Genomic DNA, 27188 nt, shown 5'->3' with positions numbered 1-27188 from the left:
AGGAAAAATAGATGAATGATTTTTGTTAGCATTTTGGAAGCTGCATAGTCAATGGCCTTTAGTAAAATAGTTCCCCCATGTAAATTTATGAATTTATTATTTACTTCCGTTGACTTTCTTTCCCCTCACCATTTCCTATGAGCTCAGTAGGGGAAAAGGGGGATATTGTAAATATGGGGAAAGTGGAGAAAAAAAGCAACTAAAATGATCACAGGGTAGGAGCAACTCCTATATAAGAAGTTTTAAAGCAGGACTAGGTACCACCTTTATAGAGTATAAAAAGCTTTTGACTGCATTGATCATGAAAAGCTATGTAACACTCTGAAAGACATGGAGGCCCACTACATTTGATAGTTCTAGTGAGAAATCTGTTCTCAGGACAACAGACCACTGTTAGAATAGAATATGGAGAAACAGAATGGTTCCCAGTTGGCAAGAGGGACTCTTTTCATCTTATGTCTGTCAGAAAGCTGCATCTGGTGATATTTCACCAGCAGATCTCAATTTTTATGTAACATTTAGTCGAGTTCTCTGACTTGCTCTTCAATTTGGTCTCATTCAACAAAGATTAGTTTCAAGGCTGCATTGATAATGACTATTGATAATGCATTGACTGTATAAGCTACTTCATAGTAGTAGTAGAATTGTGTTGGCAGCAGTACAAGTAAAACAACAACAAAACAGTAACCCAATTCACAAAATATATATGCTCAAAAACTTAGAAGTAGGATCAACAATAATTTTTACTGCTACTATCTCTCTATGTGCATCTCTGTGTGTGTATGCAAAAATAGACTCACAGTTCATATTTGCCATCAAAAATATTTCTCCAAAAAAAACCCACAAACCCTGCTATGGCATGATTATAAAAATGATAAAAAAAAACCAACAATCTAGGCAAGACCAGTGTAAATAAATAGCATTCTAGTAAGATTTATTGCTCATCTTAATTCTGAGTTTTTAAGCATCATCAATCATGGTGATAAAATGGAGGGAGAAAAAGTGATGAGGAAAGAAACTTTATATCTTTCAACATTTCATATGATTGATATAAGTGGTTTGGTTCTGAAAACTATTTTCCCACCTAGTTAACACCCACATACCCACACACAGGTTATATCACTCAATCCAAAACAAATTTACTAGGAAATAAATTCCACTGAACGCAGTAACACTAAACCAAGTTAGCCTTGACTGTGAATCCAAGATCAAAACTCTGTTGTTTCCATTTCAGTAAAGAAACACTACTCTAGTCAAATTAATGCTATAAAGCCCTGGTGGCGCAGTGGTTAAATGCCTGTACTGCAGCCATTCACTCGAAACCACAAGGTTGCGAGTTCAAGACCAGCAAAAGGGCCCAAGCTCGACTCAGGCTTGCATCCTTCCGAGGTCGCTAAAATGAGTACCCAGACTGTTGGGGGCAAATTAGCTTACTTGCTGTTCACCGCTATGATCTTTGGAATAGCGGTATATAAATAAAACAAATTATTATTATTATTATTATTATTATTATTATTTATAAGATTTAAACTATGCATATGTGTTTTTACTGTATATTGGGAATGATAGGCAAAGAGAGATTAGTTCATAATTTTATTTATTTATTTACATATCTCTGTCCACTTCAACTGAGAAGGGCTCCTTGAGCAGCTTGCAGACTTTGCCTTCAGGGATATTGCCTAAAACAGTGGTTCTTAACTAGTGGTCTGTGGACCCGCAGGGGGCCATGATGTCCTCATAGGGGATCCAGAAAGGCTGCTCAGCCCACCTTCTCACCACAGTGGAATGGCCATGTGGCAAGAGCCAAGGCAAAGGCTGGCTCCTCGTTCAACCTGCTGCAGCTGCAAACATGGCTGGAAGAAGCAGGAGAAAAGTCTTCCTTTACCCTCTGTCACCTCTAAGGAAATGTTTAACTGATGGTGTAATTGTAAACAGTTCATTGTTCAGGTATTATTATTATTATTATTATTATTATTATTATTATTATTAGGAAATCTGTGGCAAAAAAGATATTTAAAGACGGTCTCTGGTAAAGAAAAGGTTAAGAACCACTTCTTTAAAAGTCATGATAGGAAAAGGAAAGGAGAATTGGGGGGGGGGGAAGCAAACCCAGACACTAGTAATGTGTCTAGTGTCTAGTGAACAATTGGAATGGAAATAGTTCAAGGAGAAGCTAAAAGGAGTGGTTTCTCAGATGAAACAGTGCAACTGCCCATCTTCTTACTCTCCTCCAGCCTGATGCCAAGGCTATTGCCAGGGAATGCTCAATGAAGGGGGCAGTCTGGTGGAGGTGGTTTCTCTACAGGGTCGAAGATGGTCCTGCTTGATTTCTCTACCTCTTCATAGTTTTATGAAATATTAGGCATATAAAGAATCTTCACAGGTTTTCTTGTCTTCAGTGAGAAAGCAGGTCAACCTTTTGAGGCACTCCACGGAAGATATTGTGAACTGCCATAAGAATGTTCAACCCTGTGTGATAGTGTTATTTTGTCAGCAGCAGCAATACAAAAAGAGAGAGGGAAAGGGAGAAAGAAGTATTTTGTGCAAAATTGGGTCTTTCCCATACTTTTGACAAAATTCTTTTATGTTTGTGCATAAAAAACAGTGTTTCTTTACAAAACGTATTTTGTACAAAAAACTTTGCGATGTTTTCACAAAGATATCTCAAAGTGTAATCAACTGAAAAATGTCCAGCGGAGAGAAAACGTCTGAAAATTGTAATAATTTTACGTGAGAATGAAATGAGCAAAGATGTACATCTCTGTGGAATATTCAATACATTTGAGTTAGCACTGTATAGCAAAGTCTGGAACAGATGAGAATTAAGGTTGTCTTTGGCGAGAAATGGCATACAGCTGTAGATGAAATGCCACGGTTGTGTATTTGTCAAAAGCAAGCTACCAGTTGGTTTATTCAGATGTTTTCCTACCTATAATGTTTTGCCCATAGGAAATTTTACTGTGGATATTTTTAAATGGCAGTTTTTACAGATGTACTAGATTAGCATCATCTGCTTCAGCAATCACAGTTTGCATGAGAAAACCTAGGAAAGCAGGTGCATCTGTCTCTTGTGATGTATAAAATGTTCAGTGCCACAGCTACATTTGTGTGATACTGCATTTGCAGGTATCCAGCACATCCTCTCCACAAGCCCATCTGGAAACCCACCTCCTCAGCATTGCCATCCTACCACACACTCTGGATTCACCTCTGCTCTCCTTTGGGTCTTCTTTCCATATGACTGTAAGTCCAACCAAAGCAAGACATACGACTGCATTTCCTAAGGAGTGTGCAGAAGCTCATTAAAATTATACACATACTTTTCTTTCATATTTCTGCATATCTCTCTCTCTCTCTCTGTGTATAGTTTATAAATGCATTCCAGAAATTAAGGCTCTAGTTTTATATCCATTCACTTACGCATAAGCCGCACTGAACTCAGTGAAATTTATGGCAGAGTGGATTTTTACAGGTTATAAATGTGGGTAGGAATAGGAAGCTCTGAATCTTGTGTAGATGTTGTGAAGCCAGTCTGGACCTGATTCAGGGTTCTGTTCCTTCCTCGTGTAAACAGAACACAGTGAGCTGAGGGGGAATTTGCAGTAAATCACCCATGTACACAAGCCCTGAGAGTATAGTAAGTGTAAGTCTTCCCCAAACTGGTGGTCCTCAGTATGGATGGGGTAGCGGGAATTGTAGTCAAACAAATCCAGGGTGTGCTATGTTAGGTTGATTGGCTTCTCTGCCACTCCTGACATTTCACCTTCTCCCAATGCTACCAACCAATAGTATTCCCTTATTCAAGATCAGCTGCTGGGCTGCTGATAATGTACTTTTTGGCGTAACATGCAATTTTCCCTTCAGCTAAAGTGTGTACTTTGAGAAAATGGCTGCACTCTTTCTTTATTCACTCATAGTGTGTTTCTGGGAAAGAAATTGATCTGACAGTTTAACAGTATATGGGCGGTGAAGAGAAAATTTGGAAGATTGTGCCATAAGTGTATACTTTTCAAAAATGCAATTTTCAGCAGTGACCTTTACTTTTTAAAAGTCAGATAAATTTTGAATGATATTTTAATCCTACATTATGCAGCACTCTACTTATTAAGTGTCAGTATGGGTTAGATCTGGAATTCTATTAGAAATTTTTCTTATGATCCTTCAGTAAATCTGCTGTCTCTCTCCTTTATTTGGTCTGGATAATTATCTCAGTCTCAGTGTCCATTGTATCATCCCGTTATATCTTTCAGGCTCTAGAAGATCGTGTGACCCCTATAGAGCCACATCATCTTTCCTTTGTTGACTCAGAGAATCCAAGTGGACAAATTGTGTACAATGTGACTATACCCTTGCCACCAAATCAAGGCAAGTACATCTAATACTGAAGAGGGTTCTTTGTACTATTCTATTTGCAAATGAAACTTTCAGGCTGATAAGTAAACTGCAAAAAAAATGGGGTAGGACAAAGACTGGGAAGTTATTTCTAAGAAAAATAATTATCATGACATGGTGAAACTATTCATAACTGAGCAGGAGTAGAGTGATGCTTATTCTTCTTAAAAGGAGCTTTGTAAGCTTTGGGGTGGGGAGATACTAGCAAAACAGACAAACAGCCTTGATGTAGAAGTTTGTTGTCATTTTTGTTGTGTGCCTTCACATAGTTTCTGACATATGGCTACCCTAAGGGGAACCTATCATGGGGTTTTCTTGGCAAAATTTGTTCAGAGGATTGCCATTGCTTTCCCCTGCAGCTGCACTGGGTTTAATGACCAAGCTGGGAGTCAAATTCTGATCTCTAGAGTCATAGTCCAGCTCTCAAACCACTACTCCTTGCTGATTCTCAATATAGCAGTATTTGCTATTACTAAAACCAGTTCAGGGAAGATTCTTGATCTGTCTTGGGGGAGGATGAAAATACTGATTTTTTTTCACTCTCCCATTTTTGTAGCACACTGACAGCAAATGTCCCCAAGATTAAGTCAAATTGGGTTGGGTTAAACCAGTGCTTCTCAATTATTTTCTGTCATGCCCCGCCCCCCCCGGAAGAAGAAAACATTTCGCGCCCCCCGCGTGACTGTAAATAGTATCATTTGTCTATAAAATTGTTATAAGTACACCTCTGCATAACAGAGCCTCGCGCCCCCCTTTACAGAGCCTCGCGCCCCCCCTGGGGGGCCCGCCCCACTATTTGAGAAAGGCTGGGTTAAACTGAGGTGTTTCGTCTACTATTTGGCAAATAGTGTACATTAAAGACAGACAATCTGAATTGGACTCTGTCTTTTGGCACCTGTCATGATGCTATCCAACTCATCAGTTATACATAGGCCTGGGAAATTTAGTTTTCCTAAGGGCTGCTACATGTCAGGAGATGGCAGTTTTGCTGGAAAGCAGAAGAATAGTGCGGTCCTTTCTCTGACTGGGATTAAAGTCTGAGCAAGAAAATAAATCAAGAGGAGTAATGTTTACCCCCTGTATTTGAGGTGAGATTATGAACTCTTAATACTTGTTTTGATAAGACAAAAAAGGATTTTCAATGACAGCTGTGTAGACCAACATTTCTTCTTTCATCTCATAAAAATTGGGAGTGGGATATTTATATGTAGAGAAAGAATGAGCTACATATCTTATTATGGGGCAAACCAAATGCAAGGTTTATTAAAAGATGGTGGTTGAAACTGGTTTGAAACAAATATTGTGCGTTGTTAACAAAGTACTCTCTCTATTTTTGCAGGTATTGTTGAACATAGGGACAAGCCTCTCTCTCCAGTAAAGTATTTTACACAGAATGATGTCAACCATGGCAAAATCGTGTACCGTCCACCCACAGCCGCCTCACATATCAGAGAGATGAGGGAGTTCTCCTTTGCTGGTAAGAAGCTGGTCCACCTGAGCAGCTCCCAGTTCGCAGTGCAAATGCCTGTAGCTTTGAATATAGACCAGAGTTTCTTCCTATCAGTCAGTGCTAGTAAATAAAGGAGTAGAATCATAGACTTGGAAGAGACCTCTAGGACCATTCCCAAAGGTGACCTGTTACTGTCCCAGTTACTTCTACATAAATAATAACTTACTATTTCTTATAATAACTTATATAATAAGTTATATAAGTTATATAATAACTTATGATAACTTATATGAAGATGGGTTATGACTTTGACCTTGTGATACGGTTGGAAAGTCATAAGAACAACCATACCAAAGGTCTTTACAGAGCCAGATGTCTATAGGAAACTAGCCAGCAGAACATGAATTCAGTGGCACACATTTTCATCTATATCAATTTTTCAAAGATGCTTGAAGGACAGTGCATGAAATTAGAGTGTCTCTTTACACAGGAAGATAGGCATAGCTTGGAAGTACCATGTTGGAATTTGACTGGTTAAAGTGTTACTTCAGTAGCAAGGGCATAATGACATCCCCCCCCCCCCCCCCAAATAGTACCATCACTGGTAATGTGGTTACCTTTCCCTTACAACAAATAATATTTGCTTGTTATTTTTTTTTTTCATTATCTTTGGAGGAGACACAAATTTTCTTTTGGGGGTATTTTGAAGGATTTGTTCCAAGATTAGTCTATTTTCTTACTCTGTTATATTTTTTCCACAAAAGGAACTAAAATGTACCAGTTTTATTTGTAACATAATGTTATATTTGCTACATTAAGAGTACTGAGTTACTGGGGGTTGGGGATGTTGATTAGTCACTGAACTACTTTTCTGAGCTCTGATAAAAGGAGGAGCAATTTAAACACAAGCACCTTCCTTTCATAGGCATCTAGTCCATTTTGTTAGAAAGGCATTCTACCCATCTGCAATGCAAACATCTCATTATAAACCTGCTCCCAATGAAATGTGGTCCTTCCAGTGCTATACACAGTCTCTCATTTGCTGGAGTATGTGTTCCAAGGTAATGAAATCTAAAAACCACTTATATTACTAAATCATTGGATTTTATAAGGGCATTAAAAAATCTCATTCATGAAACTCTGGCATACTGTCAAAGAGTTTGTAGCACTGGATGTTAAGCTACAGCTCTCTTGGGCATTTTACAGGGCGAACAGCTGCCATTTTTGAAAGTGCAAAACAAACAAACAAGCCAATTCTCCCAATAGACCTCTGAAATGAGTAAATGTCTTTCGTTGTCAGTTTACAGATAGGAGAAATGAGACATGTGCTGCCTACCACTTTTGGCACTAAATACATAGCCAACAATTTACCAGGAAGTGACTCCACTCAACATCTATTAAAATGAATGGGAAATACTGTATAGGGCAAGAGCTTGCCAAAACCACCAAGCAATTTCCCTTGAATGTTCTTTAATTTGGTTGCCATAATTAAATTGGTCATGCATGGCTGTATTATGCCTTTACCACCTTTAGAGATCTGAGCTTTTCTTTTAATGTGTAATTTTAAGTGTTTCTGACATGGAATAGGCAAATGACAAATTCAGAAGGCCCCTCCTGATTCCAAAATAACTTTTACAGATGAGTTTCATTGGCATTTGGAAACACCACTTGGTTTGGGTGGGATTTCAAGGTCTTTGCACTTCCCAAGTCTATTGAGAAAATGTTTCTATTTTTAGGAGGTCACTGAGGGAGATAAAGAAAGTTCTTTCAAATACAGATTTAGATACATTACCCAGCTCAGACAAAACTGTAAAGAGGTAATTCATCTCTTGTCCAGTGTCTGCTTCTCAAGGGCTTTTAGTAGACATTTAACCATTCAAGCTCATACATCCCAAAGTGTTACTCAGTTTGTGAGATAAAGGCTACTTAAGTCTTTGAGGTTTGATGATGCTAAATAGGTTGCCTCAAGAATTTTTTTAAAAATGCTTGTAAATCCTTTAAGCCTGCAGTACAAACAATTGTGGACAGGTTTCGATTTCAGCCTTTGGCTGGCAAACTACAGTTTGCACGATCATGGTAGAATACACCCACCTTGAATCCCATTATGGAGAAAGGCAGGATATAAATCCTGGAAATAATAATAATAATAATAATAATAATAATATACCTGCACTTTTGAAAAACAAACAATGGCGGGGTACATACCGCCACTTTGCGGCGCTCTGCCGCCGCCGCCAGTAGGTCCGCGGGGGAGCCGGAGCCTTCACACGGCCCGACTCCCGCGCGGACCGAAAAAGAAGCTCCAAAATGGAGCTTCTTTTTTCGTCGCGTTTGCGACGTAGCGAGGCGCCAGGGGCGCGCTCGCTACGTCACAAGCGGCGCGACGCGTACGGACGCTCAGCGTCCGATACGCAAAGATGGCGGCGCCCATGTGGAAGGGGCGCCGCCATCTTGTACGTATTCTATACGTACCAGGGTTAGGGGGGTGCGGAAGCACCGCCCCTTCCTAACCCTAGTACGTATAGAAGACGTACTATATGGCGGTATGTATCCCGCCAATGGTTTTGCTCAAAGTCTGTTTCAAGAGTTAAAAGGGGGGCACTCTGGAAACTTGTGGAATCAGAAAAAGTGAGGCAGGGACCCTAGGGGCTCCACTTCAGGGCCCATTTGGTGTTTTGCAGCCCACTGGGTACCCTGTCCCCATCCCTGATTTATACAGTGAGTTGAAATTCAAAGGAATCCAGGCTTACATTAAAAATAAGCTAAGTCTTTCCAAACTACGAAAGTTCATTTCTGATTCCTGCCTTCATACAGACACATAGCCTCCAATTTTGAAACTCACCAATCTTAGTACCTTCAATTATTTGTCAAGCAATTTAGGGCCTGAACAGATAGGCCAAAATAAAGCTGCTTCGGGTCACTTTGAAGGTATGCTATTTAAATGACACATGCATCTTAAAAGGCCAGAAGCTGCACCAAAGCTGCATTCTAGTCCTTAGGACTGGAGCGTGGCTTTGGCATGGCTTCCGGTCTCTTAGGATGCATGCAGCATTTAAACTACCAAAATGACCCAAAGCACCTTTATTTTGGCCTGTTTGTTCAGGCCCTTAGTTAATAGTGTTCTTTTCCAAGTGCTGAAAACAATTGTGTTCTTTTTATGTTTTATTTCCTCTAGGCCTCCCTGAATCAGTCAGCTTTCATTTTACAGGTACACAGATATTTACTGTTCTTTGCCTGAATTGCCTGCTTATATCGTTGATTGTTTTATATCTTTACTTGTTTGTTTGTTTGTTTAATCTTGCCTTCTTAAAACAGAGAGAAATTATTAGGCCAGAATAGGATCCCTGGAGATAGTTCAAGGAACTCATGGACAGCAAAGTAGTGCCTATAGGATAGTAAAATGGATGTTGGTGAAATGTGTTTGGTGAAAGTGTTTTACTGTCTTGTCCTGGCAACCATTCAGCCATTGAATTCTGAGACTGGGAGCTGCCACAGAGGCCAGCCACAGATGCTGGTGAAATGTCAGGAATAAACTCTTCCAGAACATAGTCACATAGCCCCAAAAAGCCCAGAAAAGGCAATTAAATAAATCTTAGAACAAATCAAACCTGAACTTCCCTTGGAGCCCAGGATGACTAGATTGAGGCTTTCATGTTTTGAAAAGACAATAATGCTAGGTAAGGTAGAAGGGAGAAGAAAGGAAGACCACATTACAGATGGATAGACTAAGTCAAGAAAGCCACAGCTCTGAGTCTGGAAGACCTAAACAGGGCTGTTGAGGATAGGGCATCTTGAAGATGTCTCATTCATCAGTTCACTGTAAGTCAAAGTCAATTTGAAGGCAGTTAATTAACACCACACATATATATTTAATTTAATTATTTTCATTCAATCTTTTTTCTTTTAGTGTCAGATGGAGATCGTACAAGTCCTGAAATGATGTTTACCATCCATTTGCTTTCCACTGATGAACAGCCTCCATTATTACAGATCACTGCTCCAGTCCTTGAGGTCAGTCAAGGAGGGAGAGCAACCATTGGTAAGGAGTAGCAACTAGCTAGCTGACTCAGGCTACAGTCTGCAATATGCTTGAAACTCACTCATTGCAGCTTATTTAAGATGTTTCTACAAATTTATCTGTTGGAAACTAGAAGAACAGGATGCTTCATACAGGAACTGGAAGGTAGATAAGAGAACTGGATATGGAAACATGGTTCTCCATTGGTTTCTTATAATGTGGAATGGGGCAAGATACAGTTTGGTAGTAGGAAGTGAAATAAAGGCACAATAGACAGATGACCATAACCTTCCTTAATCTGACATTTCTTCTTGTACTCTTTTTTCTTTGCTAGTTTCTTTCTAGTCATTGTGAACATGTTTCTGAAATCATAAATGGGGAAAGCAGCATGAGGAGGGGAAATACAAGAGATATTTTGGCCTAGCGTCATCAGGGGCTAGCCTGAAGACAGAGTGCCCTCCCTCCATAACTGTCATCTTTCGGCCGTTGAGGGAGAGAACAGGCTGGCCCAGCATCATCAGAGGCTAGCCTGAAGACAGAGTGCCCTCCCTCCATAACTGTCATCTTTCGGCCGTTGAGGGAGAGAACAGGCTGGCCCAGCGTCATCAGGGGCTAGCCTGAAGATACAGTGTATCTTAATTATAGATTTTTCTTGTACTGTTTTATAATTTTCTTGTACACCGCTATGATCTATTTGGAATAGCGGTTTATAAATAAAACATATTATTATTATTATTATTATTATTATTATTATTATTATTATAATATGCCATAGGTAGAATGAGGATTAGGCACCCCTCTCTTGCCCACTGCTTTTCCAGTGCTAATTATCCATTGCTTTTCTTTCCCTTCTTTTGGATATTCAACATAAACCCAGGTTTACCCGCAGGGCTCTGCTGACACATCCCTTAATGTCTAATCAACAGAGATCTACAACTAGTCTTCACTTCCTGTTAACTGCATGCATTTCTCTCATTCACATATTTTTGGAGGTACATTATAAAGCCTTGGATGTGTATTTCAAATCATAATGTGGAAACTGATTCTGGGCATTACCTCTTTAACAGAAAATTTGTTATTGGAGGGAGAAATAACATGCAAAGAAGAGCAATAGTTTCCAACACCATAAAAAAGAGCACCAAACTAATTATCTGACAGTAACACTATGCACATGTGAAATGAAAGAATGAGATCAACTGAGCTTTTTTTTTCTTTCACCAGCTTCTACTTTTCTTATGGTTTTTATTTTGGTGGACAAACTTCTCTGTTTTTCTCTCTGTTTTGTTGTTCATGAAAGCTCATTAAAAAATTCTGGAGGCAGCTGCTGTATATATTGCCTATTATAGGTGGGCACACAAAAATACAATAGGTTAAGAGTAGAGTCCTGCTGTTCTCTAGATGACTCTTCTAGCAGACATGTTGCTGCAATGTAGTGCCAAAAGTATGCATTTCTCCAGCCCTCCTTCTCCATCCTCTTAATGTCATTGCTTTTGCAGTTTTTTTCATGTACAAGACATATCACTTGATTACAATGGTGATCTTCTTTTTGATTGACAGACCTCTAATTGTTTGGGTGCTGCACTGCCTGATAAAACTAAGGCTTGAGAGAAGTGCATGTTTTTAACCTTGCCGGGGGTGTGTGGATTTTCCCTTCCCTGTTCCTTTGATTTATGCTTATGTAAAACTGAACAACCTCAAAGTGCTTGCAGATTTTTTAAGAGTAAATAAAATATGCTCCCCAAATTATTTTCATTTGGTGAATGGTTTGACAAAAAATATATACAAAAAATCATATGCATTTTCATGCATGTCTTCAAATTCATACAGATTTTTGTAGCCAGTTCTCCTACCATAGATAGTAGGAGTGTTGAGTGTTTTTTGTTTTGTTTTGTTTTGTTTTTGCAAACACATTTCCTTTATATATGTCTTTTGTCTGTATGAAAATTCATGTGTATTGTCATAGGCTTTTTCTCCAAAAATATGCATTTTATGCAAATGACTTCTTATGTAAGCATTTTTGTAGCCTATTTCCCATAATGTACCCAGTCTTGTATACAACTTAACCTAATGTATGAATTTTTGTATACATTTTTTGATTGCAGAACTGCATCGTAAAATTTGGAATCTTGCAAAATAATTCTGTTCTAATTTGTGTGTTAGTTCAGGAAGTGTGAATTTAAATATAAACCATATGACCCCGCCATCCCTATTGTTTACAATATTGCTTTTTATTGAACAGTTCACATTTTCTCTTTCCGTCGGCATTGCTTTATAAATCTGCTCATGCATTGTAAGCTCTAAGAGGCTAAAATCTAAATAAATTAACTTTGCTTCCCTCAATTCCACACCTGAATGATTCAGGAATACAGCTAACAATTGGTGATGTTGACACAGTGCCTGAAGACCTCTTCTTTGAGGTGGTAGAACCTCCTCATCATGGAGCTCTCCTTAAGCACAGCTCTGGATTTCCTAACCATCTGAGTACAGGTAAGGTGAGCAGAAGTCCCACGCTGGCAATGCATGTTATCATTTAGACAGGGAAATCTTTTGAGTTACAGAATAAATCTTGGGTGTTTGTTTTGCTGCATATGTGTTCTGCAGATGTGTGTGCCAGGCCTTTGTCCCATTTCCTACATGGAAATCATCTGTGACCTCTGAAATAAAAGTATTATGGAATGTTTTGGGGGTAAAGAATAAGTACTGGAACAGCAGTGAAAAGCTAGTGGCCTCCAGAAGTTGGTAGACTGCAATTCCCATGATCAGTACCATTAGCTGTGCTGGCTACAGCCAGTCAGATTGGTGGACCAACAACCAGTCAAATGCCACATATTGTCTTCTCAGAAGCCCTTGGGAAAACAGCATTTCTTACAGGCTTTCTAAGACGTTCACCCTATTGTACTGTTGTGAAATGTGCCTCAGTTATCCTCCTTTCTCTGGCTCATATCAGAGCAGATTGGAAAATATGGCGGGTTATAGACCACCCATTTGGGGCAGTCTGCACCCGCCCCTTTCCCTGGTGTATCGGGGCCTCAGTGTGCAGAGCGGCAGCCTCTGAGGCCCCGATCCGCCGCTTTTCAGGCTGCAAAACGCCGCTTCCCCGCAGCTTGAAAAGCTTGAAAAGGGGTGTCCCTGGGGCTTCAAGCCCCAAGGACACCCCGCTTGGCCCCTTTCTCTTTTAGTCCGCTGGGCGCAGCCGTCTGAAGGCTGCGCCCAGCGGACTAAACCAGGAAGGAGCTCCGAAACGGAGCTCCTTCCTGCTCCGTGTTCAGGGCGCACTAAGCGCCCTGGCATGGAGCAAGGACGTCACGTCCGTGCCGCCCCATCTAGAGGCGGCGTGGCCGTGACGTCCTCACAGCGGCGGCCGTATGGAAGGGCCGCCGCTGTTTAGTGCGTGACGAGCACGCACTAGGGTTAAGGCGGTGCAGAAGCACCGCCCTTTTGTAACCCTAGTGCGTGCTCGTCATGCACTAAAGTGCCGGTCTGTAACCGGCCTATGTCAAGGTTCAAAACGTGAAACAAAATATAAAATCCAGAAATAGTTGGACTTATTTTTCAAGTCAACCCAACTTAAAAAAAAAATCAACCACAACATCAACTGTCCCTTTTCTACTCTGTTCTTAATTGTGTTCAGGCAGCATGAAGGGGGACTATGCTAGCTCTGCACTGATCTTGTCATTTTGTTTGTGTGGAAGATGATATCTGTGAAGAAGAGAGATTTCTTTACCCACAGAAGCTCTCCACACAAACTAGAATACAGGGACATCAAGGTTGTGGGTTATATGAAAAGCATCCATGAATAGGGGAGTTTCTTTTTTTCAGACTTCCCATATCTTAAGCAAACAAGGTGACATCAGAGGGAAGAGTACTCTTCTCACATGTTGCATAAACAAGATTATATATGAATAGTACTAGAGACAGAACTATTTCTGGGTTTAGTTTAAGTGGGCATGCTCAGAATTCAGACATATCTAGTTTATTTATTTATTTACAATTCTCTTTGCCTGCTGGTAAAAGGAGATCAGAGGAGGCAGCCTAGCCTCCTAAAGAAGGGAGTTTCAGAGCGCAGGAGCAGGCACTGAGAAGACTCTCTCTCGTATTGTCAACAAATGAGCCTGTGATGGTGGTGGGGCCAAGAGAAAGCTTTCCCCTGTAGATATTAGTGTTCTTGCAGGTTTACATGGAGAGATATGGTCAATTTAAACAAATGAAGCAAGAACTTTCTCATTGGTTTGCCATGAATCCAGAACTCCAGTTTGGTCTTTTCTGGGCCTGTTTTGACCCATTGCCTATTTTCAATGTAATTGCATTTTATTCACAAAGAAAGTCTGTACCTTCACTGCATACTGGTTGACCAGCTAGGTGCCTTAGGCTAACCTAAATTAATGTGACCATCATGTTGTGAATGAGACACTCCTGACTGTCACTTTTCTTTCTGAGAAGGTGATACCTTCACCTATGAAGAAGTCACCAGGAATGTTTTGCAGTACATCCATGATGGCTCTTCCACAGCAGAAGACACAATGGAGATATCAGTATCTGATGGAGTGACCACAGCAACAGCCATGCTGAAAGTGGAAGTGACGCCAATGGAAAATGAAGGTCCCAGGTTGGATCCTACCTGCTCATTGGCTATCACAGTGGCTGGCAAAAGCTCTGTGATCATCACCCGAGCTCATTTTGCCTATATTGTAAGCATCTCATTCATTTCAGACTTTTCTATTTTATCTCTAGTTTCACTGTGTGTTAGGATGTGCTAGTATCTTTGATATGCTCATGTGAATAATCAAATCTTGCATTTTGAGCAGCAATGCAATTGCTGGAGCTGAGGCAATAAGCTAAACATCTTAGCTTTATGTTTACCACAAAACATTTCTATTTATCAGGGCCTCTTTTTTTTGCAGGGATAAGTTCTTGAGATCTGCAAGCATACATTTTAGCAGCTGGAAGTGAATGTAGTTGGTCCAAAGGAAGCTGCGGGTGGGAGGGTAGCCTTGCCTGTGTGTGTCCAGATAAGACAGCTTTGGTATGCAGAAATCAGCAGGCAGGGCTTTTCATGGCCTGAAGGTAAATGTGTCAACTGTTGCAATTTAAAAGGGAGTTCATGAGATAGCAATAGGGTGGTGGAGGAAGTCAAATATTTCCAGCTTAGTAGATGGGGTTCCCAGTTGAAATGAAGTTCAAAGTCATGTTTCATGATGCATAATAAAATAGACAGGGACAATCAGTGACAATATACTAGAATATTTACAGCGTTGGTAGGTTCTGGTGTATGAGTGCCATGTCTAATGTACCACATTACCTTACTACACTCTTATAGTGCTGCTATTCCACTTTTACTGCTCTGGCTGCCTCCTATTGCATTCTGAGGTTTGTAGTTTGGTGAGGCCTAAGAGCTCTCTGGCTGATAATTCTATGTCTCTTCTTAAACTACAAATCCCAGAATGGAACAGGAAGCAGCCAGAGCAGTTAAAGTGGAATGGCAACACTATAAGAGTGTAGTGTGGTAATCTAGAAAGTCTTCTCTGGGACCAAGTAATGTTCACCCTGTCCCAAACACAGATGGTTTCCTATGGTTTCTGCCCATTTCAATAAGTCTTAGAGTAGAAATGAACCTTTTATGTGACCTATGCCATCTATTTAACTCAGCACAAACTCCACAGTATAGTAGGATGAAGCTATAGCATTTCTGATAGAGAGCAGCCCAAATTAAGGATAAAGATCTCTAGCAAAGAAGGACCCATCTCCTCTGAGAGCAACAGCCTTTCCACTGTGAAATAGTTCTTGCCATTAGAACAATTTTCTTAACAAAGTTATTTCTTGCAATGTGTACCTTTTTGTTCTAGTCCTGTTCTCTGGAGTAGCCAGTGCAAAGTCTGCTCCATCTTCTGACATTTGCACAAAATCCATCAGGTATTTGGAGACTACTTAATCGTCTTTTCCTAAGTCTCATCAAAGTCAACTTTTTTATCCCTTCTTCATAGTTAGTTTTCATCATTGTCCCCCTTTTTTGGATGTATTTCAGTTCATCATTGTTAAATGTGAGGTCCAGGACTGGATGCAGTATTCCAAATGTGACCCAATGAACACAGAATATAACCATTACTTTGCTTTTTCTAGACAATATACTTCTTTTAATGTAGCTTAATATTGTATTAGCTTCTTTCCCAATTTCATTGCATTTCTAGCTTATATTTAGCTTTCTGTACACTTTAGTGTTTTTTTAAATGTAAGGAGGAGGATAGCATAATCTCAGAAATGGACTGCTGTCAAATTGGGATGCATGGAATAGCTTTCTCAAGATTTGTTGAGTTACTCATTTATTACATTTTAACCTGCTCTTCCTCCAAGAAGCTGAGGCAGCATCTGTGCAACTCCTCTCCTGCCTTTTTTACAACAACTGTAATGTAGATTAAGCAGAGACAGAATGAAACACCTAAATCACCTAGTAAATTTCAAAGCTCAGTGATGTTTTGAACCAGGGTCTCCTTAGCTGTAGTCCAAAATTCCATACTAGGGAGGAAAGATGGCAAGTCTGGATAGCATTGGAAATAGCAACAAGGAACCAAGCTTGACCAGGAGGTTTTTCAGTAGGACAGGATTTGTCATATGATATTTGATAATTTTGGTGTCTGGGCCAGCATGGTATAGTGGTTCAAATATTGTACTAAGACATTGAGAAACCAGGATTTGAATCCTCACTCAGCAGTGGAAACCCAGGAGGCAATCTTGGGCAAGTCACACTCTCCCAGCATAAGAGGAAGGCAATGGCAAAGCTCCTCTGAATAAATCTTGCCAAACCCTAGGATTAAGTTGCCATAAATCACAGTCAAAGGCAATAACAGCAGTTTGATATCTATATCCTTCATTCATTTGTTAGTTCAATTTATATGATTATTTTCTCCACTCACTTCAAGGCAGTTTATATGGTCCTTCACATCACTTCATCCATACAAGAACCCTGTGAGTCAAGCTAAGAGAGGGAACGATTGACCCCCGGTCACCTAATTTAATGTACCACTAGGGAATAAAACCTGTATCTTCTGAGTTCCTGTCCAGCTTCTGTATTACCCTGACTGCTCTGAATGTCTCCTTCAGGTTTGGCTTGATTAACTTTCCAGTTCCTTCCTTGAACTATAGCTTGCTAGCGATGTCCAGGCTGCTCGACATCTTCTGGGCTCAGGGCCTGCTGTTAGCTTTGTCCTCTTGGTACTTCCCACTCCTGTGTTCTGGTACGGGAACATTTCCTAAGGCTATGTAAGGGCGCAAAGGTGGCATCTTTCCTGCTACTTGAGAAATGTGACTCTGCCTCCCATGCTGGTGGAAACTTGGCTCATTCTCTCTGGCATCTCAAGAGACTGCTAACAAAATCTGGGCACACTGCCTGCTCTCTGTTAGCATTTTATTATTCGCAGAAAAAAGTGAATCTGGGGCCAGCAGCTGCTTTCCAACACAGTAAATGTGCGAATAAGACTGCTGTAACTTAAACTACCTACACCCTTCGAAGGTTCTAAGTTGGCAAAAGTTTTAACCTCTTATACTGTGTCCTGCCTGCAGCTGCCAGAAAAGAGGAGGCATATAGGGGGGGGGGGATAATGAGTTCTTTCTTTATAACCAGCTGTTTCAAATCAAGCATGTTACATTAAAGTAGAGGTGAAGTGCAGAGGTAAAATGAAAATAAAACTAATCCCTGAATCAGATGCTATTAAGCCTCTTTAGTGTGCTGGCCACCATGTAGGTGAGGGAAAGTATCCTTAGCTTGTGTGGAATGGTTTGTCTATTGTTAAATGCCTGAAGGTACACAGATTTTTCAAGTTTACAATCAGCTGATTGGATGATGATGATGATTTGTATTTATACCCCACTCTTTAGACATGCTCTCAGAGCAGTGTACATGGAGGCTGTAGTCCAACACATGTGCACCGTGCTAAGTTGAGAAACAAGAAGAGCAAGAATCTACATTACCCAGTGTAGCATCAGAGTAGTTTAGGTATAGCCATCTTTAATTATGCTTGCTAAGGCTGATGGAAAGTACAGTCCAATAACATTTCAAGGGTGGCTTGTTTTCCACCTCTGGTCTGCTCTGACTGGTAGCAGGTTTACTTGTTTTTGACCTCTTTTCATCGCTCCACTATCTGAATCTTTCTAGTGGCAATGCCAGGGATCTGCAAACAAAGATGATCTAACATTCAGCTATAACTATACCTGTGCCATAGGTTAAAACAAGTTGTTTCACTATAGTTTGTCCCATGTCATTCCTCACTGTTTCTGTATTTCTGCATTGCTGAATTGTGATTGAATGGAGCCCAATGCGGTGAGATGGAGGAAGGAAATAGCAACAATCCCACTGCTGTGATGCCAGAAAATTAGGCCTTGAAAATAGAGATCTGAATTACATGGATACAGAGGGCAGTCCAAGCTGGTGATGATGGCTAAGGGTCAGCTGAGCCAACACTGGGAAAAAGAATATTCTCTGTTATGTATTTCCCGGATGAAAAATTTGTTTATCGGCAGTCAGGAAACAATGTTAGGAAGAATAATAAAGCAAGACTGTTGCACAGTTTTCTCCCCATATTGGAATTTCCCAAAATATGCAGAGAAACACATGGCTTTTTTGTACATTTTGCACAATCTTTTCTGTGCCAGAAATTAGTGTGTGTCTGTGTGTGTGTGTGTGTGTGTGTGTGTGTGTGTGCATGCAGAAAACCATGTGTTTTTCTGTGAAAAAAATTCTTCAGAACATTTAAGATGTTCAGATATGAGGAGAATACTGTGCAAAACTATTTGGTTTCTCATTCAGTAGGCAGAAAACTATAGTAAGTATTTGTCTTTTCATGCAAGAATGAAATAATGAGGATTTATATCCCTAGCCAACACTGGGCCAAATGAAGCTGCGCTAGATACAAGCAGCTTTCAACCTAGAGATGCTGGAAATTTCTTGACAGATTATTGTATCGCCATTGCAACTGGATCTGTGGGCTAAAGTATAGTTGGATTTGGTGTAATTCTGTTCTTCTCATGCCTCACCTCTTCTCCATCCCTTTTGTGGCTCTTCTGCTAGCAAATCTGACCCAGCAGAGCAGTTCAGCCAGCAGACTGTAGTGTAAGACCCACCAGCTGTTTAACCCTAACTCTGTTTAATCCTAAATCTGTACAACTGTGGCATCTCCTGAGTGCTATGTATCTGTGGAAATTTGAAGTGCAGAGCTGTTTCTCATATGTCTGGGACTTAGAATTAGCTTCTGCAATGCTATGATTTTATGTTGATCACATGATGACAGTCTGACACTGGCCTTTGGGCAGCTTGGTCAGCATACTGTATTTTGAGAAATTTTATAATAGAAACATTTTTATAAATGACATGGGCAGAATGCAGGACATATTATACATCCTGCTCCTATTTTTATGCCATTTCTCCCAAAATATCTCCTCATCCTGTTCCTTTGAAGATTTAAATGACAAACTAAAATGGGCCTGCAGTTGACAAGCTGATATGATTACCAAACCCACCATAAATAAACCTGATTTTGAAAAATAGGAGAACCAAAAAAAGGGGATGTGTTAAGGTGGCTTGATAACTGTGGGTTCATGATAGTATTAAAGTCAATTATCACTTTGAAAAATCTTAACGTATTCATTGGATGGGGCTTAGTAATCTAGTAATTAATTAAACCTGCATAAATTTCCATGTGAATAAAACAGTTCTCATATTCTCCTACAGGCTTAAATCTAATTGCCAGTCCCAGCTACAGTACAGCCATTGACTCAATGAAATTTATATAAGTGCTGATTTACTATTCTGCAATTGATTTGAATGGCTCTAGAACTAACAATTTGGTTTAGGCATTAGATTTTAAAAGCTGTCAGGCACTTTCTCAGAAGAAGCATTCCTTGTCTATATGAAAAGGAAGCAGGAGTGTCTCTTCCAAGAATCTCCCTGCCACTAATGGTTTCTGGGCCCAGTTTACATTGCTTGTATTTACCTATAATTTATTAAATGTTTGTAACCACATTCTTTGAAGACTGGGCTTCACCTATCTGTCTGTGCTGTAAGATTAGCTTCCAGAGACCTTTTGCATATACCTCCCAGTAAGACCAGTTAGGCTGGTGAGGAGAAGAGAAAGGGCCTTTTAGTGTTGGCCCCACAGAGCTGTCTCCTAGATGAGATGTACATGTCAGTATACTTCCAAATTTTTAGGCAGCCTTTAAGATTTACCAGTTTAGCATGTTTTCTTAAAGATATTATTGATATTATCCTAGTTAAATGGGACTAAGATGGTTTTCAACAGTATTGTTCTTTCACCATCAGTTTTGCTGCATTGGTTAGTATTATGACTGGTGTATTTCTGCTTTTTGTGGTGACAAATATACTTCTGTTCATTATTTTACTTTGTTGTTTTAATTTTTTTATGGAATTTGCCTTAATATGGCAATTGCAGTAGAAAGCACTGAATAAATAAATAAATAAATAAATAAATGTTACCTTTAAAACAAAAACAAAAAATCCATTATATTTGGCCATCTGATCAATCAATTAATATGATGGATTGGCTAATTTAATACTGTGTGCTAAAATGCATTGGACTCTATGGTTGCTCAGACTTTGTATTCTCTTCCATTCCTATGAGAAATATAACTGGGACATGCTACCAGTTACAGACACAACTGTTTCTGTATACCATTTACTGATAATGATTTGCTCAATCCATTTTTTGTGTGCCCAGACATGTTGCATTGCATGACCTGCACAAAATTATGCAAATTGAGGGAACACAAAATTCTTATAATTTACCTAATTGGATCTGCAATATTTAGTATTTTTCTAATAATTTATTCTCCTGGGTAGATCTGTTAGAGCTTAGTCTCAAAATTAGTGCAGCAGAGTAATAACTGGGGGTGGGAGCAGGTTTATTACAAAATCCTTCGACTGTATATCTTTCAAAGATGTTAAATGTAGGGTCCTTTTTAACATCCGTTCCCATTCCTTCTTAGTTTAGACAGTGGACGCCAATGTTAAAGTCTTCCCCCTTTGCCTTCATTATTTCCTTAGGATAATAATTCCCCTGATTCCAAGATAAGGATTCAGTTAATTTCTCATCCCATGTATGGCACCCTTGAGCGGGTTATCCCTGGACAGCATTCTGAGGAGTTTTTTGAGGTCTACAACTTCACAATGGAAGACATCAACAATCAAAGAATCAGGTAATCTTAAGTAATTTTACAAAGTTCTTCCAAAGTGATAGAATTCAAAGACAATGCATCTGAGGAAGTAGCCTTAAGTCTATGAAAGCTCATGCTACCAACTTTTTTCTGTAGTTAGTCTCAAAGGTTCTACAAGATCTCACTACATAAAAGTTCTTCCAAGGACCTGAGAGCTCCAAATCCATTCAGAATCCCACAGTGCCACCTATGGGGAATATAGATGTTTGACATCAGTGATGCTTTTATAGCCTGTCCCACAGAGAAAGTCTAATCAGTATTTATGTTTTGGTGTTTGGAGGCTTGGATTACTAGCACCGCTATGTTGTTGGGGCATTTTTTAGCTGCAGGGGGAAAAATGTATCTAGGGGATATGATGGAACTTTGTGAAAGTATTACTTAAGTTGCAATCCAGAGAAAAGAGGGCAGAGGCCATGTCAGAAGGCTCCAGTGCTTTCTCCCAATGCAGCTTAGGCCCAGACTGTTTGAAAGACCATGGCTCCCCAAGGAGGAGTGAAGGCAGGAGGAGGGGACATCAACAGTCTAAGATAGGCAAATGACACTACACGGTAGGCTTAAAACAATTCCTAAAGAAAGTCAAAAAAGAAAGTGCAAAGGCAGGTCTACTGCTAAACATAAAGAAAACAAAAACAATGACCTCAGAGGATTTACATAAATTCAACCTAGATAGAGTAGTTAAAGGTTTCCTGTACCTTGAATTAAACATACATCTAAACAGAGACTACAGTCAACAAATCAGAAGAAGATTAAGAATGGGCAGCTATGAAAGAACTAGACAAAATCCTAAACTGTAACGATATACAGCTGAACACTAAAGTCAGAGTTGTTCAAACCATTGTATTCCCCATTACCATGTATCGATGTAAGAGCTGGACAGTGAAGAAAGCAGATGGGGAAAAATCAACTCATCTGAGGTGTAGTGATGGAGAAGAGTGCTGGGATACGTTTGGGATGTTTGCTTTTGTATGTTTTTAATGATTTTGTATTTTTAACTTGTTATATTGCTGTGATGTTTTTAAAGTTGTACTGGTTTTTTAAGTATCTTTTGTGAGTTGCCTTGAGTGCAAATTAGGAGAAAGGCAGCATGTTTATTAAATAAATACATTTCTGAGGTTGCAATATATATACTAGCATTGACTAGTATTGTATTGTACTGTATTTTATTGTGTATTGTGGTTATATGATGATGTTTTTAATCTGTTTTGTATTTTATAGACTGTATTGCTGATATTGATGGGATCCCGCCTTGATCCGCAGGGAGAGGCGGGAAATAGAAACAATATTATTATTATTATTATTATTATTATTATTATTATTATTATTAATTATATACAGTTTAGAACTGGAGACATTTTTTTTCTCCAGAAGGATGAAGATAGCAATCTAGTTTGGATGTCGTGGGAAACCATAGTTTCTCGCTACAGGGATTGGTCTACATGGAACTCAAGCTATGTGCTCCAACATGGGTGAGAATAAGAGTTTGGAAGCTTTTGCTTCTGATTTTAAGCAAAGCATATTAAATCTCCAGACTATAGGAAATGGTTTGTCCAAGCTATGCTTTCAGTACATTTTGATTCTGGCTTGCTCTATCACACCACAGTTTCCAGAATTCATATGTAATGGGAAACTGGCAGCTGGTTTCCAGTTTTCTTTCTGTTGTCATGCAGAAGGAGGGGAAACGGTATATGAATGCCTAAACACAAGGCTTAGTTCATTCACATACTAGTTTCCTGGCCAGTGGAGAACAGAAGCTTCTGTTTCTGGGGTGTGTGGCATTGTATGTAGTTGCCAATTACTGCAAGTCTACTTTTCTCCTCATTCTCTTGCAGATACTTCACTGAGTTTGAGACCATCCATCAGCCCGTCACAGATGTTTTTCACTTTGCTGTTTTTGATGCTGATGACAACCGGCTTGACAGTCAGATGTTCACCATCACGATTGTGGCAATCCAGAGGAAGCCTCCAGTTATCACTTTTGCCAACCACATCACGGTACATAAATAGTCTGAGGGACTCAGTGTAGTAAGAAAGAAACAAAATATGAATAACCTCCAGTTTTTAAAATTGTGAATAGTGATTAGCACAATTAGTAACTGGAACACCAAAAATTGCTTTTTAAGTACTTAGGAAATGTACGTAGCAGGCTGACATATGCCGTGAGACAATTTGTCCATCTGGTCCTGTCTGCTTATTCTCCATCCTGATATTTTGCATACAAATGAAAGACCCAAGCTTGTAAGTAACATGTTGCAAATAAGGATCTTATCTGTCATCTGTTACTTTTGAGAGTAATGAGTAAAATGTCAATTTTTAAAAATCAATAAATTTTAATGTTAACATTGTAAAGGTGAATGTATGTGTTTATAATTAGTAACCTTAATTCCTTCTTCTAAAATGTTGCTTGGAGGGGATTATTCTGGGGGATTTCTGATTATTTTTTGTACTTTTAGGATTTTAAAAAAGTTCAAAATCTATTAGGAAGTAGCATGTGATACTAGTAAAACCATATTTCATCTAATTTTGGAAGCAAAGCATAGTTAGGCATTTCAGCTAATGCTAATGTACTAGTCTTTTTTAAAAAGATGACCTTCTATGTTGGAATGGCCATATTCATCTGCTTCTGCTAGGAAGTGTGTGGAAGGTTCAGCTCAGAGTTGGGAATCTTGTGGCCCTGCAAATATTACTAGCATTCCTTATACTAACTGGGGCTGCTGGGACTTGAAATTCAATAACATCTAGAGGGCTGTCTGACTTCTACTTTTTTTAACTGAGGAAGTCAGGGATTGAACCAGGGAGCACTCTGCATACAAAAGTATACAACTGGCTACTCCAGTAGCCCTTTGTGATCAACTCTCCTGCCCACGGATTCCCAACATGTCCTCAAATTATGATATGAGAGAAATAAAGATGAGGGACCCATGTTCCTGTGTAATGCCCACTTTGGGTGAGGCCATAGAGATTTGCCTGATGGCTAAATTTAAACAGAATAATTTTGTGAATGTGCTCTTTTAATTTCTTAATAAAGAGTAAGCTGGGGGGGGGGAGGGGAGAGAAACTTGTGGACAATTGTATGAGGATGACTAGTGGAGATCCAGTAAACTTGTACTTGTCCTCCATCTTTCCATGTGACAATTCAATCTTTCAGAAAGAAGTTGAGAGAACTTCTTCTTTCTGCGCTCCCTTCTTACACATGTTCAAAACTGTGAATAATTATTTTTGAGATAGGGATGAAACAGCAATAAATCAGATACAGTAAGGGTGTGTGTGAAGGTAAAAGCCCATAGAATGTACACTAGTATATTAACATTCTCCTGTAAAATAGGACATAATTGTGTCTCAGGATGGAAACAACTGCCTACTGCAGATCATGAACCATATATATTGGGGTGACCTGCATCTGAGTTTCTACAGTTTGGAGCTGCTACCTCCAGTCTGCATTAATGGGGTAGGGGAATGTTGCTGCTATTAAGCAGAAGTCAGAAAAAATTGCCAACCTACAGAAGATCACTTAGAGTTCTTCCAATAGATCTCATTTTATAATCAGCCCACCCCAGGCTACAGCATTGCCCAAACAAACTTTAAATTTCATTTTCATTTTTTCTTCTGTGTTTGCAGGTAGATGAAGGAGGGCGGGTACCACTTATCACTCACCATACTCTAGCCATTGATTCTGATCTTGGCCAAGAAGACCTTGTGGTGAAAATTGTTTCTTTTCCAAAATATGGATATATTGAAAATACCAGGACAGGTAAGGTACTAATCTTATCAAAGGAGGGCATCACAAGGTAGATTCTTGCTCATTAAGAAATACCTAACTTCAGTGATGGTGAACCTTTTAGAGGCTGAGTGTCCAAACTGCAACCCCAAACCCACTTATTAATTGCAAAGTGCCATGTCCCTCTGATTTTCTAGTAACAAACTCTGGCAAACTCTGTGCTGGGGCGACGGCACCTGTGCCCACAGAAAGGGCTCTGAGTGCCACCTCTGGCACACGTGCCATAGGTTCGCCATCACTGTTAGACCAATAATTCCCAAGCCACATGAGAAATGTGAGTGTGCTGTGAAATTATTTAGTAGAAGACAGTCCTATGGAATCCTGTGGAAGATGATACTGCCTACTGCATCTCTGTATGATTTAGTATTCTGACCTTGCCTACTTCCAGTCAGGCTCTTCTAGGGATGATTCATTCTAGAATGTCTTCACATTAGGCTGGCTAAGATGTCATGCTAAGCCATGACAGGAATGTGCTGTAGCAAGGTATGTGCATGACCATTCCACTGTCCATGTCAAGCGTGGCTGTGAGAATGAGTTCCAAAGCAGTCTGAATTTGGGCAAGCTGGTTAACCTTAAAACTGTGGTTAGTAGATACATGCCAACTTCATACCATAGTTTATGAAGCTAGGATCAGTTCCCCTAATCATAGTTAAGCTTCACTACTGTTTAGCATTCAGAAGACCTGTTAAACTGTAGTCAAAAGGGATACAGATGTTTCTGATCTCTTGTGACTGTAGCTCAAGGGTCACTGAAACTCATTCTGAGATCTGATATTTGATCTTTTTAATTTGTTGTCTGCTTTTTATCTAATTCTATCTTGTATTATTATCTATTGTTTTATATGTATTTTGTAGAATGTATGTTATTGGCAGGTTTCATTTTTATCGATTTCATTGTTTGTATGTACAGCACTGTGTAAATCTACAGCGCTATATATATATATATATGAAAATAATTCTCCTCTAATGCTGTATCATGGTAGAGTATCATATCAGTATAATATTGCTGACTTTTTATAGTCAGTCCCAATGCAGAAAGGCCTCAGAGTGACTTACTGGAACATTTCTTTTTCTGAAACCCAAGCTGTCTTTTTTTTTTTTTTACACAACTCAGTTAAGCTGCAGAATTTAAGTAGCGAAGGCTACTACACTTAATACAGATGCCCCTGAAGCAACGATGATAACTGCTACAATTTAGCTATTTTTTTCTGCTTGATAGATCAGAATACACACACACACACACGTATGCATGTATAATAAAAACATATTTTCATATACAAAACTCTTTGTTCACAGGGAGCCGACTTGGCCCTGGAAGCACGAGAAGCTCAGATATTTCATTCTCTGTTCAAGATGTGGTGAAGAACTATATTTATTACTTTCAAAGTGTCCATGAAAGTATTGAACCATCGATCGATACTTTTAGCTTTTATGTTAGTGATGGTTTCAGCCAATCAGAAATTAGCAGCGTCAACATCACTATTAAGGTAAATGAGCTCATTTGTTGAGTTTAATTCATAAATCTCTCCCTTTTATTTTAATATATTGCCAGAATCAGACTGTGAAATTCCACAAATAATGAACTGGGAAAATTAAACTGGCTTGCACATTTATTTTGTGCTGATTATAATATATTAGCCCTAAATCCAACATCCGTTCCAGTATGGCAATGCTTTCTTTGCCTCCATCTGCCTAAAAAACAGTTCAAGATAGTTTCTCAGCCATCTGAACATCTGTGGTTTGTTCTGTGTGTGTGGGGGGGGGGGGGAGGAGATATTGGGGAGGCAGAAATGTGCCCCCCCCCATTCTCTTATCACAAGCAGTTCCATAAGTGGATGTAGCCCATTGGATTCTGGCTGTAATTGACTAAAAGCTTATAGTTGACTTACCATCTAGATCTCATCAACACCCAAAGGTGTTGGACACCCAAAGAAAATTCCAAATTCAAATGTAAACTAGGCGTATTTTGATTTGTTCCATTTTCAATGCAGTTTTGAATCAGATGGTGTAGTTCTCATTGTCTTTCCCATTGCTACCATCCCCCTCTTTTTGTGGGGGTGAGGAATTTTCCACTCAAGTGCAGAAATGCATTTTCTTTTGTGGGTTGCTTTCTCTTATTGTAGCGCCTGAATGATGAGCCCCCTGAAATGCAGTTGGAGCCTATCAAAGTCCAGGAGAACAAAGGGATAGTGATTAGAAATTCCTCCTTGATGGTCAAAGACCTGGACACTCCAGACAACCAGCTGGTCTTCATAATAACCAAGAAACCCAGTCATGGTAAGCTGCGTTGCATATAAGACTAGCAGTGGCTACTAGTGATGACAGCTACCAATTACT

The 27188-nt window shown here is 39.5% G+C and overlaps 1 protein-coding gene across 4 annotated transcripts in view; it reads left to right on the top strand.

The window, feature by feature from the left end:
* The window catches only part of FRAS1 (Fraser extracellular matrix complex subunit 1), a 318860-nt gene that overhangs the window by 236344 nt on the left and 55328 nt on the right, over positions 1 to 27188 (top strand). For all 4 annotated transcript variants that reach the window (XM_089526272.1, XM_089526273.1, XM_089526271.1 and 1 more), the window contains 12 exons: positions 3127 to 3243; positions 4251 to 4365; positions 5732 to 5869; positions 9018 to 9050; positions 9750 to 9881; positions 12222 to 12347; positions 14301 to 14548; positions 20908 to 21059; positions 22907 to 23069; positions 24693 to 24825; positions 26148 to 26338; positions 26975 to 27128. In XM_089526272.1, the coding sequence (XP_089382398.1) occupies positions 3127 to 3243; positions 4251 to 4365; positions 5732 to 5869; positions 9018 to 9050; positions 9750 to 9881; positions 12222 to 12347; positions 14301 to 14548; positions 20908 to 21059; positions 22907 to 23069; positions 24693 to 24825; positions 26148 to 26338; positions 26975 to 27128 (1702 nt within the window). The remainder of the gene's footprint in view (positions 1 to 3126; positions 3244 to 4250; positions 4366 to 5731; positions 5870 to 9017; positions 9051 to 9749; positions 9882 to 12221; positions 12348 to 14300; positions 14549 to 20907; positions 21060 to 22906; positions 23070 to 24692; positions 24826 to 26147; positions 26339 to 26974; positions 27129 to 27188) is intronic.

The sequence above is a fragment of the Sceloporus occidentalis genome, unplaced genomic scaffold (genome assembly GCF_023333645.1).
Source record: "Sceloporus occidentalis isolate IW3139 unplaced genomic scaffold, rSceOcc1.0.p SCAF_5, whole genome shotgun sequence".
Taxonomy (NCBI): domain Eukaryota; kingdom Metazoa; phylum Chordata; class Lepidosauria; order Squamata; family Phrynosomatidae; genus Sceloporus; species Sceloporus occidentalis.
Note: the sequence above shows the minus strand (reverse complement) of the source record. Positions and strands in the feature narration are given on the sequence as shown.